The sequence below is a fragment of the Triticum urartu genome, chromosome 2, assembly GCF_003073215.2.
Source record: "Triticum urartu cultivar G1812 chromosome 2, Tu2.1, whole genome shotgun sequence".
Taxonomy (NCBI): Eukaryota; Viridiplantae; Streptophyta; class Magnoliopsida; order Poales; family Poaceae; genus Triticum; species Triticum urartu.
In genome coordinates, this window is record NC_053023.1 from 628,723,456 (window position 1) to 628,741,215 (window position 17,760).

Here is a 17,760-nt window from a genome sequence, read left to right on the forward strand (position 1 = left end):
CGGTCTGCGTGGGTACGTAGACAACACTCTCCCCTCTCGTTGCTATGCATCACCATGATCTTGCGTGTGCGTAGGAATTTTTTTGAAATTACTGCGTTCCCCAACAAGAGATAACCGAGGCACGCGGAGACGACGATGTATCCCGAAGTTCACACCCTTGCGGATGCTAATCTCCGTTTGGAGCGGTGTGGAGGCACAATGCTCCCCAAGAAGCCACTAGGGCCACCGTAATCTCCTCACGCCCTCGCACAATGCAAGATGCCGTGATTCCACTAAGGGACCCTTGAGGGCGGTCACCGAACCCGTACAAATGGCAACCCTTGGGGGCGGTCACCGAACCCGTACACTTTGGCAACCCTTGGGGGCGGTCACCGGTACCCGTCAAATTGCTCGGGGCGATCTCCACAACCTAATTGGAGACCCCGACGCTTGCCCGAAGCTTTGCACCACAATGATTGAGCTCCGAACACCAACAACCGTCTAGGGCGCCCAAGCACCCAAGAGGAACAAGCTCAAGGGTACCAAGCACCCAAGAGTAATAAGCTTCTCAACTTGTAACTTCCACGTATCACGTGGAGAACTCAAACCGATGCACAAATGCAATGGCAAGGGCACACTGAGTGCCCAAGTCCTTCTCTCCCAAATCCCACCAAAGCAACTAATGCTAGGGAGGAAAATGAGAGGAAGAACAAGATGGAGAACACCAAGAACTCCAAGATCTAGATCCAAGGGGTTCCCCTCACATAGAGGAGAAAGTGATTGGTGGAATTGTGGATCTAGATCTCCTCTCTCTTTTCCCTCAAAAACTAGCAAGAATCCATGGAGGGATTGAGAGTTAGCAATCTCGAAGAAGGTCAACAATGGGGGAAGAACACGAGCTCAAAAAGATAAGGTTCATTGGGGAAGAAGACCCCCTTTTATAGGTGGGGAAAAATCCAACCGTTATGCTTACAGCCCGCACAGAGCGGTACTACCGCTAGGGCGGAAGTACCCCTTTGAAAAACAACAGCGAGGAGGCAAAAGGCCAGAAGAACCGCCGGAGCGGTACTACCGCTCGTCCTCACGGTACTACCGCTCGACCTCACGGTACTACCGCAAATGGTAGCGGTACTACTACTTGCGAGCGGTACTAAAAGAAATACATCCGGGCCTACCACCGCAAGACTTGGGACGAGTTTTTGGTCCGGAGCGGTACTACCGCTGTAGGAGCCGCTGTAGTACTGCTCTGGAGCGGTAGTAAAAAATTACATCCGCTCCAATTCGCGGTAGTACCGCTGCAGCCTTTTCAGAACACCAAAACTGCCACAACTTTTGCAAACGGACTCCGAATTTGATGAAACCAAGTTTGTTCGAAAGCTAGCGACAAGGGCTAACACAATATTCAAAGAAATATCAATAATAAGTAAATGAGAAAAGTCCCATAAGAAAATGGTGAGAACCCTTCCTCGGAAAAGAGCGGTAAAACTTCCAACACCGAAAACATCATAGAAGACGCATGCGAACTCCGTTTTCGATGAACTCAAGCTTGTCATCAAGATGACCATAAGCTCTAAAACTCAAAAAGAGAACCAAACAAGAACCAAGAAACATGATGCAAGGATGCAGTGGTTTGAGCTCTCGACGAACGATACGATCAAGCTACTCACTTGAGAGCCCCCCTTGATAGTACAGCTATCGATCCTATAACCCGGTCTCCCAACTACCACCATGAGACCGGTAAAATAGAAAACCTATCAAGGGCAAACCTTTGCCTTGCACATGATCCACTTGAGTTAGATGATGACGATCTTGTCCTCCTCAAGATGGACCACCTTTCTTGATTGCGTTGGGTCGATGAAGACTAGATGATTGCTCCCCCATACTCCACTATGGGTGAGCCACTCTTCGGCACATCTTCACAAGTCCATTGACACCACAATGGATGGCAAGCTTCAAGCACTTGATCTCTTCATGATTCTCCACTTGAAATTGCACACGGCAATCTTGATGACGATCACCACTTGATGTCATCCTTCCCATGGGTTGTATGATATCATCCTCTTGACGCAAGCCCATGGACACGTACCTAACCCCACATAGACTCTCACATAGACCATGGGTTAGTCCACAAAGTGCAATGTACAATGCTTACCATACCATGGGATCACTTGATCCCTCTCGGTACATCTTCTACTCTTTGTGAGTTGATCAACTTGATTCACTCTTGACTTAGTCTTGATCAACCTTGAATCTTTCCAAATCTCTTCGTTTGGATGATGTCTTGAAGGTAAACATGAATGATCACACAATCTTCTTCTTCAAGACATGCTTGCAATAAGCTTAACTCTCACATGACCAAGCTTTGGATAATTCCTTAATAGCACCTTGGTCAACCCATAAACTCCTTGAAACCAACACATGGACTCCAAGAAAAGCCTATGGACAAAACCTTCAAATATAACTCAAGGCAATCATTAGTCCATAGAGATTATCATCAATTACCAAAACCAAACATGGGGCACCGCATGTTCTTTCACTTAATTACTCCCTCCATTTTTGTATACAAGGCCACTGTGAGAGAGTTTCTTATTGTGCGTTGTAGAGAAAAATACACATTAACTAACACGTCAAGCAAGGAGGAAAGACTAGTTTGCAACATTGGTTTAAGTAGCCATTAATTTCTACCTTGGTACTTGTAATATGGGTTTGTGGCCTTGTATACAAAAATGGAGGGAGTATTCAAATCCTCCTGAAGTAGAAAGTGGGTGTTTGCATTTTCAATCTCCTTGTATGTTTGAAGAAAAGCTCTAATGCGGTTAGGGTCTCTAACTGGTTTGACACGACTACCCACATTGTCATAGAAGAATTCCAAGTTCATTCCTTTCTCATCTTCAAGAATCATATTGTGCAGGATAACACAGCATGTCATAATATTTTTTAAGGTTTTCTTATCCCAAAAAACAAGCAGGACTACGGACAATGACAAGTCTAGATTGCAAAACACCGAATGCTCTTTCAATGTCTTTTCGGGGAATGCAAAGACGCCCGATGGTCGATCCTCACCTCCTCTTCCGGTTCTCGTCTTCGTGCTCCTTCACGGCAAGTGCCATGACCAACGTTTGTTGCCGAAAGTTCGCAAGCATGGTCTCAACATCTGAGTCGTCTGAATCGTCCGAATCGGAGAGCAAGAACTTCTTGCACGGGCTCAACTCCATCTACATGCGCACCGGCGCGTCAAATTAACTAAACCTATATTGCAAAAAAAACAACAAAACGCACTAATCGGGGGCGGACGCGGCGGGTAATCCTGGGCGGCGACGAGGAGGCGGGCACGACGGTGGTCGATCCCCGGCAGCGGCGGCGACGAGGGCGACTCTTCTCGCCGGATCCGGGGGGCGGTGCAGCGTCTCGGGGCGAGAGGGTGTGGCGGCTCCGCGGACCGATTCTGCCCACAGATTTGGCCGGAAATCGTCGGCGGCGGGCGGGCGGAAGTAAGGGCGGTCAGCGGCAGAAGGAGGTGGGAAAGCGCGCGGGCTGAAATGTCCGTCCTGCCAACTGCTTCTCTGTGATGCAGGGCACCGCAGCCGCGAGGGGGAAACCCGCGTATTCCCGGGTTGTGGTCGAGATTTTGCCGCGCCCCTCAAAATATTTTTGCGGGCCGGGGCGGGATGCGGGGTCTAGCCAGGCAGGTTTTTCCGCCCCTATCCGCATTTTGGCGGTTATTTTGCGGGTCAGACCGGATATGGGGTCTGCTAGAGTTGCTCTTATGGCCCACTCGTCACAGTCCCTTTCCTCTCTCCTACTTTTCCTCTCCACTGGCCCACACCCACCTACCGCACCTCGCCTCTGTATCTCTCATGGGCCACGGCGATGGGCACAGCGGCGACGTTCCCTCTTGGCCGACGGTGGGGAGACCTCTCCAGGTCTGCTCTTGGGCGCGGCAGCGGCGCGCGGAGACCACGGCTGCGGCGCGGCGGCACGCGGAGACCTTGGATGCAGCGAGCGGCGAGGCCGACAACGCCGACAACTACAACTACTGCTTTGCTCCCTCCGGTGGGCTCCCACGGCTGCGGCAGGCGCGTAAGACATACTCGACAGTCGGCGGTTGCGTCCTTGCGCGCATGCTAGCTAGCTAGTTGCGGCTGCCGCATGCCACGTGCATAGCTGCATGCGTGCTCGCCGTGGTAGCTCGCGCAATGGAGCTCGCAATCGCGTGCATGCGAGCTAGCTAGCTAGCGTCGGAGCACATCCGCAGCGCGCGCCCCCTTGCGTGCATGCGAGCTAGCTAGCTAGCGGCGTACTAGCTACTTAGAGCATCTTCAACAGGTTGTATATTAGTTTTGTTGGTAAAATGTCTATGTCATCAACCAACAAGATATCATACAACTACTCTAATAGACTATATCTAAATTATTCAATGGTTGGTGAGAAAATAAATGTGATTGCTTTCTATTTGATATTGGAGCTTATGCAAAGATTGTTGGCTAATCTACATACAACTTTGATCTCTTCACATTTATTACATGCCACATTATCACTATGTCCTAGGTGACAAATTTATCAACACGTATCTTACAATTATTGAAGATGCTCTTACCAGCTGGCCGCACATGCGTGCATAGCTGCGGCCGTGCTCGCCGTGCGTCCAGCCGCCTCGCGTCGCCGCGCCCAGCCGCAACGCACCGCCGTGCTCGCCGCACGCCCAGCCGCGACGCATCGTCATGTCACGCCGCACTTGCCCTGCTGCGTCTCGCCGGCGTGGGGTTCGAGCTCGACCGCCCGCCTCGCCTTGCTCCTACGCCCGCGTTCGGTCGGTGCTCCTGCAGACGTTGGCCTCGCCTCTCCGCACCTAGCCGCTGCGAGCTCCCCTGCCTGCTACATGTTTGATAAAATGCTAGAACGGACATGTCAAAATGGGTTTAACTATCGTTGGGCACACGGATAAAAGCGGACAAACACGTCCGCATGATCAATCCAAACGGACGAAAAACAGACAAAACCGCGTCCCTCTGAATCTGTGCTTTGGAGTTGTTCTCGTAGACGGCCACACGCGTCACCCGATCGCATGGCAGACATCACCAAGTTGACCGAGGGGAGAACCGAGAGGGGACCGGACGCGACGGGACACGACGCAAGTTGACCATCTAGCTAGCGATGGCGCCACTCGTGACAGTAGTAATAATAGCACTAGATTACAATATATTGTACGATAAATGGTTGACAGTAATATACACAGCCCCGCAAATGATTACAATACGTATCCTCTCTACATGCACATTGCTGCCACGGTACGCATACGGTGATAAATACGTGCAGCTGAATCAAAAATAATGCACGGCGAATCAAGGAGTAGAGGAAGTCGGCATCAATGCATACCAAGCGCAATACTCAGGCGCGATAATGAAGTGGATTCCCTGCCACTATCTCCATTCTAATTATATATCTCTCCCCCATATGGATGAGCACCGAGCACCGAGCACGGCACACACTCTACTGCAGCCTCTGCCCCGCGAGCATCTATCTACTTTTGGGAAGGCATTTCTGTCCTGGAGTATCTGGGGTGACCAAATACGGTGGCCGAGTGAGCGCGGGGGATTGTGAAGTTGAGATGGACGATCGTACTCTTGGCAAAGGGAGGAAGTGCGTGCCCTCGCCGTCGGCGGCGGCGGTGGGCAGGAGCGCCGTGCTTCTCCTGGCCGGCGTCGTGTTCGTGGGGTGGCTGATGATGTGGGCCATGCTGCCGACCAGAACTTACAGCTCGACATGGGCGCCGAAGCTTGCGGCGCTCACCGGCTTCGGGAAACAAGGTAGTCTTTCTTCTTCCTCTCACGCTGGAATTGCACCGTTGTCGGTTTTCACGAGGTATTCGTTTTTTTTGTTCATCATGGTTTTTAATGTTTTATTACAGGGATTAGGATCACGGTGTACGTGTTCCCAGTGCTGTTCGTGTTCGTTGTTGCGTGCGTTTATCTGCATTTGCAGCAGCAGAAGGGGGGTGACCCCAACACCCAGCGCCGGACCAGGTATGCTTGAGTTTTTTTTCCGACCACGAAGTTGTACTAAAGCAACGTCAATTAATATGGATCGGTATAGTATCTCATCAAGTAGGAGTATTTCGCATGTAGGAGTACTACGTGATACTAATAGCCACAGAACAAACGACAGAAAATTCCTGATGATTTTGCTTATGTTAGCACGAGAATAGCAGCAGCCTGGAGGAGGCCCGTGCTGGTGAGAGGCCCGCTGGGGATCGTGACGGGCATAGAACTGGCCGTATTGCTCATGTTCATGGCTCTCCTCGTCTGGTTCTACTACGCGTACGTCACCGTCGAGTTCTCCAAGCTACTACGCGTCAAGCCAGGCCAGAAACTGTAAGGAACCACACGCTCGCAGCCGGTCGACACAAAATTGTTACTGCAATTCTGACGGTGAAACAAGTGCGTGCAAACTGACGTGCGTGCGTGCGTGCAATTGGTGTTCTCAGGTGGCAGGCGGAGCTGGAGAAAGCGGCGAAGCGGCTCGGCAGTGTCGGGAGCTTGTGCTGCGCGCTGCTGTTCCTGCCCGTGGCACGCGGCTCGTCGCTCCTGCCGCTCGTCGGCCTCACGTCCGAGTCCGGCATCAAGTACCATGTCTGGCTGGGGAACATGGCCATGGCCATCTTCACCGCTCATGGGCTCTGCTACGTCTTTTTCTGGGCATCAACTGATCAGATCCACCTGGTACTCTCCTCAGGTGCACAATCATCTTCAAGATTCAGACTAAGCTTAGGACTAACTTGGCATGCCCGGCCAACTTGTGACCCAGATGACGAAATGGGCGAGGACGAGGGCCTCGAACGTGGCCGGGGAGCTGGCTTTGCTCTGCGGCCTCGCGATGTGGGCGACGGCGCTGCCACGCATCCGCCGCCGGATGTTCGAGCTCTTCTTCTACGCGCACCACCTCTACATCCCCTTCATCGTGTTCTCCGCGCTCCACATGGGCGTCACCGTCTTCTGCTACGTCCTGCCCGGCGTCTTCCTCTTCGCCGTCGACCGGTGCCTCCGGTTCCTGCAGTCGCGCGCCCGCGTCCGCCTCGTCTCTTCCCGCCTCCTGCCGTCCGGGGCCGTCGAGCTCAACTTCGCCAAAAGCCGCTGTAAGCAACGTCGATATCCATGCAAGGAGGGTTACGAGGCAACGAAAGGAATGTAATGACAACTTTGTTGCAGGTTTGAGGCACAATCCCACGAGCACGCTCTTCGTCAACGTCCCATGCGTCTCGCGGCTCCAGTGGCACCCCTTCTCGGTGACGTCGAGCAGCAGCCTCGAGCCGGACACGCTCAGCATCGTCATCAAGAACAGAGGCGGGTGGACGCAGAAGCTGTACGAGACGGTCTCGTCCCTGCCCCCGTCCGGTGGCCACCTCGGCGTCTCGGTCGAGGGGCCATACAGCCCGGCCGACGGGGTCACGCCCTTCTTGGCCCACGACTCGCTGGTGATGATCAGCGGCGGCATCGGCATCACGCCGTTCATCTCCGTCATCCGCGAGTTGGTTTACCAGAGCGCCATGGCAGAAACGGCGTCCATGCCGAGGCTCCTCCTCGTCTGCGTCTTCAGGACGTCGGCCGAGCTGGACATGCTGGACCTCCTCGTCCCGGCCTCCGGCGGCCTCTACGGCAGCCCCAGCCTTGACCTACGCATCGAGGCCTACGTAACGAGCGAGAGCGAGCCCCGCACCGGCAACGACGCGCACAAGCGGCCTTGTCAACAGGTCTGGTTCAAGCCGTGGCCGTCGGACGCGCCCGTCTCCCCGGCGCTCGGCTCCAACGGGTGGCTCTGGCTCGGCGCCGTCGTGTCCTCGTCGTTCGCCGCGTTCCTCCTGCTCGTCGCCGCGCTACAGCGGTTCTACATCTACCCGGTTGACCGAGACAGCAACCACGTGTACCCGTGGGCGGCCAGAACGATGCTGAACCTGCTGTTCCTCGGCGTCAGCGTCGCCGGCGTCACCGGTGCGGCGTTCCTGTGGAGTAAGCGGAGGAGCGCCAGGGAGGCCAAGAAGATAAAGAGCGTGGACGGGCCGACGCCGGCGATGTCGCCGGTGTCGTTGCTCCACTGGGCAGGTGGGGGCGGCGTGGAGCGGGAGCTGGAGAGCTTGCCTGCGCAGCCTCTTGCGCAGGCTACCAATGTGCACTTCGGCCACCGTCCAGATCTCAAGAGTAAGCTCTACGGTGCACATTTAATTTTCAGACGTACATTTGGTTTTGCTTAGCTCTGCCAAGTTGTGAGAAAAATGGTCGAATTGAATTGTGCAGAGATGCTGCTGGGGATTCACGACGAGAACGTTGGGGTGATGGCCAGCGGTCCGTCGGGGATGCTTGAGGAGGTCGCGACTATCTGCTCGTCTGGGCTGGCGAGCAACCTGCATTTCCAGTCTATAAGCTTCACCTGGTGAACAACCAATTCCGAGCATCTAGCTCAAGAGGAAGAGGCTTTGGTTCTACTTTCCAGTTCGTACATCACCGTAGTATGTAGTGTAGTGTTTTTTCTGTTTTCTTTTTGCGGGTAACTGTTGTGTACCTATTATTCTCTCGTTTCTAAGACTATCACCGTTTTTCTAGCTGGAAACATGCTTTCACCCTGCTTTAAGTTAATAGGAAACAAACGATTGAACTGACACAGGACGACGAAGAAATCCTTTTACAAACTTGATTAAAAAAAAGACGGCAGCCAAAAAAATGCATTGGATGGTGTGGTGGAAGTTGTGTATCCCTAAGAGTGAAGGAGGCATGGGGTTCCGTGACCTCTACTCTTTTAACTTGGCAATGTTGTCCAAGCAATGTTGGAGGTTGATCAATGACCCGCATTCTTTGGTTGCGAGAGTTCTCAAGGCAAAATATTACCCAAATGGTTCCCTTATTGATGCTACACCAAAAAATGGGTCGTCCTTCACATGGCAGAGTATTTTGAAGGGGTTGGAAACTTTCAAGAAAGGATACATTTGAAGGATTGGGACTGGTGAACATGTTAATATATGGACGGATCCATGGATTCCCTCTAGTACGGATAGAATGGTGATATCACCGAGGGGTCAAACGGTCCTAACCAATGTTTGTGAATTAATAGATATGGCTAATGGTACGTGGGATGAGGTGCTAATAACAAGTTTATTCAATCCAGTGGATGCCCACAGAATTATTCAGATTCCACTACACTTGCATGGTTTTGATGACTTTGTGGCATGGCACCCGAACAGGACAGGTATTTTCTCAGTAAAGAGTGCATATCATATGAAGTGGATGCATAGTTTTCGGGCGCATGCAAATACGATGGGACACCCCGGTGGCTCTACCACTCGGGCAGTGTGGAATACTCTCTGGAAACTTCAGATTCCACGTAAAGTACAGATTTTTTGTTGGCGAGCACTGCGAGGAGTTATCCCACTAAGAGCTATACTTACTAACAGGCACATTGGTTCCAATGGTGCTTGTCCTATCTATCATCAAGGGGCCGAGGATATCCGTCACTTAATGTTTTTATGCTCGAATGCACGACACTTGTGGACGAAGATGGGCATCACAAATATCATCGACCAAGCGATCCAGGTTGATAGATCGGGGCCTGCGATCTTGGAATTTATCTTATCATTGCCGGACCTGCAGCTTGAGATGCACCCAATAATTAACTTCAAACAAGTAATAGCCGTTGGGGGCTGGTACCTTTGGTGGATCCGTAGAAAAGTGACGCACAATGAATCAATTCCTCCCCCTTGGAGATGGGCACTCTCTGTGTTATCAATCTCAAGCAACCATCAGAGGGGTACATCGCTGGTGAGAATTTCCCCTGAAGCAAAGTGGTGTAAGCCGGACCCTCGGTTCATTAAGTTAAATGTTGATGCGGCGTACTACTCGGACGAAGGGGTAGGTGCTACGGCGGCTATCCTGCGTGATGACAAAGGTAATTTCTTGGGAGCCCAATGCAAGTTTATACCTGTTGCGGTGGATGCAATAACAACAGAAGCGTTGGCCATGCGAGACGGGCTGATTTTTGCTAACTCCTTTGGGAGTAACCGGGTAGAAGCTGAATCAGATTCTTTGCAAGTAATCAATTATTGTGATGGACAAACCATATGGTGGGACTCGGCGGCGGCAATATTCACAGAATGTTTGGACACTAGTACTTCAATAGGGAAGGTCGTTTATAAGCATTGTTATAGATCTTGTAATCAAGTGGCTCATATGCTAGCTCATTTTAGTTACTGTAATAAGACTTCATTTAGTTGGTTGGACGAGCCCCCTGACTTTATTGTTAGTAAGCTCGTAGACGATGTAAACATTATTTAAGTTTTAATAAAGCTAGCCATGATGGCCTTCCCTAAAAAAAGATGGCGGCTAGGAATCATCCGGTTGATAATAGATGAATTTAAGCCGCCTCGCAAGCTGTAGGATTCCCGATCTCTGACCCTGCATATTGCAGTATTGTGCTCCCACAAACTGAAAGTTGTCGCAGCGCCCACAAACTAGAGTCGTCACAGCACCCGTCCGTCGGAGCGCCGAACAGCCCTCCATCGCAACACAACAACTACCCCAGCCATTGGCACAGTGCCCTGTTCATCGGAGCGCTGGTTGCATCAGCTCTCCATTGTAGCACCGGCGGCATAAGGATGCTCCATCGTAGCTCCGTCGCAGCCCCGACAGCCCCGACGATGCTCCATCGCCAGCCTGGCGGTGCTCGACGACTTCTCACAGCAAAAGTGATACTGCAAATCCCCATTGCAGCACCGGCGATGCTCCACCGAGATGTTTCGGCGATGCTCTATTGCAGCAGCACAGGTGATATTCCGACGGCTCGACGATGTTCCATTGCAGCACGGATGATGATCCCGACAGCCCGATGATGCTCCATCGCAGCGGCGCATGACCACCCAATGCTCCATGGCAGTAGCGGTGACTCATTGTGGTGATGCGATGTCGTTGCAGTCACAATAGTGGTTTTCTTTCCCTCAAAGCACTGTGTGTGGCCTGATGCATCGATGGTGTCTGACAACGCGTGTTGGCTTGAGTGAAGAGAATGGTGGCAGAGGGGTACACGAGCAGGTTTAGGCAGGACGACATGAAGGAAGTTGTCGGAGTGGAAGGGAGCTACTGACGAGATCCATTAAGCAGGGCGAACTGGTGAACGCCTATGGGGATGGAAGAACATGTGGATGAGCATCGTTGCATGCCTGCGTGAGATCAGGCCAGAGAGAGAGAGAGAGAGAGAGTGAGAGAGAGAGAGATGCCTCGCCTTGCATAGAATACTCGGGGTTATATTTTCATCCTTAATGGAGGTTTGGTAGTTTGGAAGAGTTTCAAGCAAAATGTTGTTGCGGATTCTACGACAAAAGCAGAGTATATTGCGGCTTCAGAAGCTTCGAAGGAGGCGATCTAGATCAAGAAGTTTCTTGAAGAAGTGGTGTGGCCCCTAGTGCAATGTGAAGGAAATATGTTGTAGAGGCAATAATAAAGTTATTATTTATTTCCTTATATCATGATAAATGTTTATTATTCATGCTAGAATTGTATTAACCGGAAACATGATACATGTGTGAATACATAGACAAACAGAGTGTCACTAGTATGCCTCTACTTGACTAGCTCATTGATCGAAGATGGTTATGTTTCCTAACCATAGACAAAGAGTTGTGAAAGTGCAACTATCCCTAGGTGGTTTTGGTAATTCCTAACAACAAATTCAAGATTAACATCACAGGAAAGCTCAATGATTGGCATGGCATGGATGAGAAAAGTGGACCCCTCAAAATGATAAGGACAAAGGATTGGCTCAAGCTCAAAGCTCAAGACTCTACATTTTCTATTTTAGTGATCCAAGATCACATTGAGTCTATAGGAAAAGCCAATACTATCAAGGAGGGATGAGGTGTTGCTTAATGAGGTTCTTGCTCAAAATGCTTAGTGATATGCTCCAAAACCCTCAACTACTTTCTCACATCCACATATGACCTAAACCAAAAGTCAAACTCGGCCCCACCGATTTTTCCTATCCGGCACCACCGACTTTCAAATGTCATAGCCACTGCCACAAACCCTAGGCAAATCGGTCTCACCAATAGGGATCTCGGACTCACCGAGATGGGGTTGTAATATCTTTGTTTCCCTTCATAACATTTCGGTCTCACCGAGATGAGCGATCGGTCCCACCGAGATTGCAATGTAAACTCTCTGTTTTCCCTTCGTAACGTTTCGGTTTCACCGAAATGAGCGATCGGTCCCACCGAGTTTACCTGACCAACTCTCTGGTTAGCTTATTACCAAAATTGGTCCCACCGAGTTTGTGTAATCGGTCTCACCGAGATTACGTTATGCCCTAACCCTAATCATATCGGTCCTACCGAGTTGCATGTCGGTCCCACCGGAAACCCTAACGGTCACTAGCTTTGCTAAATCGGTCAGACCGAGTTTAACCATTCGGTCCCACCGAGTTTGGGAAGTTATGTGTAATGGTTAGATTTTGTGTGAAGGCTATAAATACCCCTCCACCAACTCCTCATTCATGGAGAGAGCCATCAGAACAAACCTACACTTCCAACCTATATTTTCTGAGAGAGAACCACCTACACTTGTGTTGAGACCAAGATATTCCATTCCTACCATATGAATCTTGATCTCTAGCCTTCCCAAGTTGCTTTCCACTCAAATCTTCTTTTCACCAAATCCAAATCCTATGAGAGAGAGTTGAGTGTTGGGGAGACTATCATTTGAAGCACAAGAGCAAGGAGTTCATCATCAACACACCATTTGTTACTTCTCGGAGAGTGGTGTCTCCTAGATTGGCTAGGTGTCACTTGGGAGCCTCCGACAAGATTGTGGAGTTGAACCAACGAGTTTGTAAGGGCAAGGAGATCGTCTACTTCATGAAGATCTACCGCTAGTGAGGCAAGTCCTTCGTGGGCGATGGCCATGGTGGGATAGACAAGGTTGCTTCTTCGTGGACCCTTCGTGGGTGGAGCCCTCCGTGGACTCGCACAACCGTTACCCTTCGTGGGTTGAAGTCTCCATCAACGTGGATGTACGATAGCACCACCTATCGGAACCATGACAAAAACATCCGTGTCTCCAATTGCGTTTGAATCCTCCAAACCATTCCCTTTACATTCTTACAAGTTACATGCTTTACTTTCTGCTGCTCATATACTCTATGCATGCTTGCTTGAATTGTGTTAAGATTGCTTGACTTGTCCAAAGTTGCTAAATCTGTCAAGAACTAAAGTTGGGAAAAGGCTAGATTGTTATTTGGTCAAGTAGTCTAATCACCCCCCCTCTAGACATACTTTCGATCCTACAAGTGGTATCAGAGCTTTGGTCTCCATTTGCTTTGATTTTCATAGCTTTTGGAAGTCATAGCCTTGGTTTCATAACCTAGGAGAGTATGGCGTCTAGCGAGGGAAATTACCACCGTAGAGGTCCTTACTTTGATCGTACTAATTTTGCTAGTTGGAAGCATAAGATGAAAATGCATATTCTTGGACATAACCCCGCCGTTTGGGCTAAGAAATCCAAGTTGGATGTGCTTTAAAGTCAACTTGACAAGTTCAAAATGAAGGATGGTGAAGGTGTCGCTGAAATGTACTCTAGGCTTGCTTTTATCACAAATGAGATTGCCGGCTTAGGAAGTGAAGAGATAACCGACAAATTCATCATCAAGAAGATTGTGACGTCCGGATAGTTACACTACAGTAACCCTCCGCTAATGATGCCACGTCACCTTGATTACTGTGGCTAATCTCGCATTAGTTCGAATCCGATTTGAATTCAATTTAAAAATCAGGCAAACAAAAAAAGTTTTCAAAAATTAAAACTAAAATGTTCGGGTTGTGTCAAATAAATTTTATGTAATAATGTTGGAGAAACCAACATTTCTTATAATATTCTAATGCACTAAAATAACCAAAACAGAGGGCATAATAATTAATTTAATGCCTTTTATAAAGTTACATCTATATAACTAATTTAGTAGTGTGCCAAAATAATTATGGCAGTAGACCAATTAGTAATACTAATTTAGTTACTCACTTCGTATTTTATAAAGAAATTTAAATGAAACTTTAAAAGAAAACAGTAAAGAAATAAAATAATAAAAACAGAAAACAAAACAATACAAAAAAAGAAAAAGGGAAAAAGAGGGAACCCCTTCCTGCTGGGCCGTGGCCCAGCTGGCCACCAGGCCGCCTGGCCGGCCCAACCGGCCACCCACTCCCCCCATTAACCCCACCCCGACCAAACCCTATCCGCTAACCCCCCACTCGCTCACCCACGATCCCCTCGCTCCTCCTCCTGATCCAATCTGGATCGGGGCCGACCGCGTCGGCCATCGCCGCGCAGACTCCGCCGCCACCTTGCCGGCACCGCACGGCGTTACCCGGCCATCGCCGGCGCCCACCTCCTCAACCCCCGCCTCGCATGGATCCGGTCGCAGCAGCCGACGCCCCGACGCCCCGCACCTCGTCGCTCGCCTACGCCGGACTGCCTCCCCATCAACGTCGTCGTCTCCATCCTCCTCCCCAAGCCCCATTGCCTTGTCCCCTGCGACCCACCGTGAGGACCCCTCCTCTCCCCTTTCCCTCTGTCGCCGACGCCTTTCCCGATGCCCCGGCCTCCTCTACCGCATGCACGCCCGCGCCGCGCCTGTCGCGGCCCTCTGCTTGTCGCGCCGCTCGGAGCCGCGCCCCGCCCTCCCCCCATCTCTGTGACGCTCCGCCTACGGCCCCGCCATCCCGCTCGCCGCCTCGCTCGTGTGCCGCCCGACCGCGGCCACCCCCGACGGCCACCGCGACCCCCTGCCCTTGCCACTGCGCCGCCTCTGCCCCGCGCCTCCCGCTTGCTGTGCCCCGCCACCAGACTCCGCTCGCACCCCCGCTTGCTGCCGGGAGCCGCCGAACCGCGCCTCGCGCTCGCCGGCCTCACTCTGCGGCCTCGCCCCTTGCTCCCCCTTCGCAGCAACCACTGCCTGTTGCTGCTCTGGCCGGCGAGCCTCGCGGTGGCTGGCCTTGGCCAGTGCCCAGTCGGGCTAGCGCCATCACGCCCTGCCCGCAACCGTGCCTGAAACCCGTCGCCCTCCTGCCCAATAACCCACTAAGGCCCCCTGTGCCTATGACACGAAGGGCCCACGCCCCAGAATGAAAATTTTAAAAAAAGATTTAAAAAAATAGATAAATAAATAATTAAAAAAATTAAAATATTAATTAATTAATTAACGAATTAATTAAATTAATTAATCTGAGTTAGGTTGACCTAATTACTAATGAAACTAATTAACCTGTTTAATTAGTCTTAGTCAATGACAGTAGGACCCACGCATCAGTTTGACCTAGTCAACTGACTGGTTGACTGCTGGCATCGTGATGACGTCATGCTGACATCAGAAATGTATTTTAGTATTAAATTAATTATGTTAATTCTAGAAAATGATTTAAAACTTTAAAAATGAATATAAAATAAACCGTAGCTGGGATGAAAAAACTTTGTACATGAAAGTGCTCAGAACGACGAGACGAATCCGAATACGCACCCCGTTCGTCCGCCACACATCCCTAGCATAACAAACACGCAACTTTCCCCCTCCGGTTCATCTGCTCGAAAACGCGAAACACTGGGAATACTTTCCCGGATGTTCCCCCCCTTCGCCGGTATCGCCTATCCCTACGTTAGGTCACCCCTAGCACAACGTATTACCGCGTCTTGCTTTGTGTTACATTTGATTGCTTTGTTATTTATTGTGTTCCCCCTTCGTTACTCCTTTCCAGTAGACTCAGAGACCGCTGCCGATGTCCATATGTTCGACTACATCGGAGATGACCCCTCCTTCTTGCCAGAGCAACCAGGCAAGCCCCCCCTTGATCACCAGATATCGCCTACTCTTCTCTATACTGCTTGCATTAGAGTAGTGTAGCATGTTACTGCTTTCCGTTAATCCTATTATGATGCATAGCCTGTCATTGTTGCTACAACTGTTGTTACCTTTACCTGCAATCCTAATGCTTAGTATAGGATGCTAGTTTATCATCAGTGGCCCTACATTCTTGTCCGTCTGCCATGCTATACTATCGGGCCGTGATCACTTGGGAGGTGGTCACAAGTATATACTTATACATAATATATGATACTTGTGGTGACAAAAGACGGGTCGGCTCGAGGAGTACCCGCGGTTGATTCACGAATTGGGGGCTGGAAGGACATACTTTCCCGACAGCCCTCTGTGTGGATGTTTGTGGCGAAGCGACAGGGCAGGTTGAGACCACCTAGGAGAGAGGTGGGCCTGGCCCTGGTCGGTGTTCACGGTTATTTCAAGATAACACGTTTAACGAGATCTTGGTATTTGATCTGAGTCTGGCCACTGGCCTCTACGCACTAACCATCTACGCGGGGACAGTTATGGGCACTCGACGTCGTGGTATCAGTCGAAGCCTTCGTGACGTCAGTGACTGAGCGGCGCGCGCCGGATTGGACCGTAAGCCTGCTCTTGTATTAAGGGGGCTAGTTCTGCTTCCGGCCGCGTACGCAACGTGCAGGTGTGCAATGGACGATGGGCCCAGACCCCTGTGCCATAGGATTTAGACCGGCGTGCTGACCTCTTTGTTGTGCCTAGGTAGGGCTGCGACGTGTTGATCTTCCGAGGCCGGGCATGACCCAGGAAAGTGTGTCCGGATAAAGGAGATCGAGCGTGTTGGGAAATGTGGTGCACCCCTGCAGGGAAGTTAATCTATTCGAATAGTCGTGATCTTCGGTAACAGGACGACTTGGAGTTGTACCTTGACCTTATGACAACTAGAACCGGATACTTAATAAAACACACCCTTCCAAGTGCCAGATACAACCGGTGATCGCTCTCTCACAGGGCGACGAGGGGAGGATCATCGGTTAGGATTATGCTACACGATGCTACTTGGTGAACTTACCATCTACTCTCTCCTACATTCTGCAAGATGGAGGTGGCCAGAAGCGTAGTCTTCGATAGGACTAGCTATCCCCCTCTTATCCCGGCATTCTGCAGTTCAGTCCACATATGATACCCTTATTCCATTTGATACCAATGCATACATATGTAGTGTAGCTCCTTGCTTGCGAGTACTTTGGATGAGTACTCACGGTTGCTTTGCTCCCTCTTTTCCTCCTTTCTATACCCATTTGCTGCGACCAGACGTTGGAGCCCAGGAGCCAGACGCCACCGTCGACGACGACGACTACTACTCGGGAGGTGCCTACTACTACGTGCAACCCGCTGACGACAACCAGGAGTAGTCTAGGAGGATCCCAGGCAGGAGGCCTGTGCCTCTTTCGATATGTATCCCAGTTTGTGCTAGCCATCTTATGGCAACTTGTTTAACTTATGTCTGTACTCAGATATTGTTGCTTCCGCTGACTCGTCTATGATCGAGCTCTTGTATTCGAGCCTTCGAGGCCCCTGGCTTGTAATATGATGCTTGTATGACTTATTTTTTTTATAGAGTTGTGTTGTGATATCTTCCCGTGAGTCTCTGACCTTGATCGTACATGTTTGCGTGTATGATTAGTGTACGGTCAAATCGGGGGCGTCACAAAGATCCTAAGAGCCTTGGATGGAAAATACGATACCGTATTCACATTGATCCAAATGATGCCAAATTACAAAGATCTCAAGCCAACGGAAGTCATTGGAAGAATTGTTGCTCATGAGATGTCGCTCAAGGATAAGGAGGAGCTCCATAACAAGTCAAGTGGTGCTTACAAAGCCTCATGTGAAGCTCCCACATCATCAAGTGAGAAACAACCT

At 50.5% G+C, this 17,760-nt stretch overlaps 2 protein-coding genes across 2 annotated transcripts; both read left to right on the forward strand.

Annotated features, from left to right (window-relative positions):
- Positions 1-5,402: 5,402 nt before the first annotated feature.
- On the forward strand, positions 5,403-8,572 carry LOC125539280 (ferric reduction oxidase 2-like). The gene is made up of 7 exons (XM_048702708.1): positions 5,403-5,786; positions 5,888-6,002; positions 6,174-6,350; positions 6,464-6,698; positions 6,784-7,111; positions 7,185-8,171; positions 8,268-8,572. Exons 1-7 carry the CDS (start codon positions 5,438-5,440, stop codon positions 8,405-8,407), a joined length of 2,331 nt encoding a protein of 776 aa, XP_048558665.1. The 5' UTR covers positions 5,403-5,437; the 3' UTR covers positions 8,408-8,572.
- A 1,408-nt stretch (positions 8,573-9,980) lies between these two features.
- LOC125537585 (vegetative cell wall protein gp1-like) lies at positions 9,981-17,367 on the forward strand. Its single transcript, XM_048700907.1, has 4 exons — positions 9,981-10,052; positions 14,165-14,546; positions 15,755-15,832; positions 17,149-17,367. The coding sequence occupies exons 1-4, from the start codon at positions 9,981-9,983 to the stop codon at positions 17,247-17,249; spliced, it is 633 nt and encodes a 210-aa protein (XP_048556864.1). The 3' UTR covers positions 17,250-17,367.
- Positions 17,368-17,760: the final 393 nt, after the last annotated feature.

What these genes read in the sequence shown, in the direction of transcription:
- LOC125539280 (XM_048702708.1), top strand. Translation starts at nt 5,438, where the DNA reads ATGAGCACCGAGCACCGAGCACGGCACACACTCTACTGCAGCCTCTGC. An exon ending in CACCGGCTTCGGGAAACAAG is followed by an intron (nt 5,787 to 5,887) that starts GTAGTCTTTCTT and finishes GTTTTATTACAG; the next exon opens with GGATTAGGATCACGGTGTAC. An exon ending in CCACCGTCCAGATCTCAAGA is followed by an intron (nt 8,172 to 8,267) that starts GTAAGCTCTACG and finishes TGAATTGTGCAG; the next exon opens with AGATGCTGCTGGGGATTCAC.
- LOC125537585 (XM_048700907.1), top strand. Translation starts at nt 9,981, where the DNA reads ATGCGAGACGGGCTGATTTTTGCTAACTCCTTTGGGAGTAACCGGGTA. An exon ending in CTGAATCAGATTCTTTGCAA is followed by an intron (nt 10,053 to 14,164) that starts GTAATCAATTAT and finishes GCCGTGGCCCAG; the next exon opens with CTGGCCACCAGGCCGCCTGG. An exon ending in CTTCTTGCCAGAGCAACCAG is followed by an intron (nt 15,833 to 17,148) that starts GCAAGCCCCCCC and finishes TGCTGCGACCAG; the next exon opens with ACGTTGGAGCCCAGGAGCCA.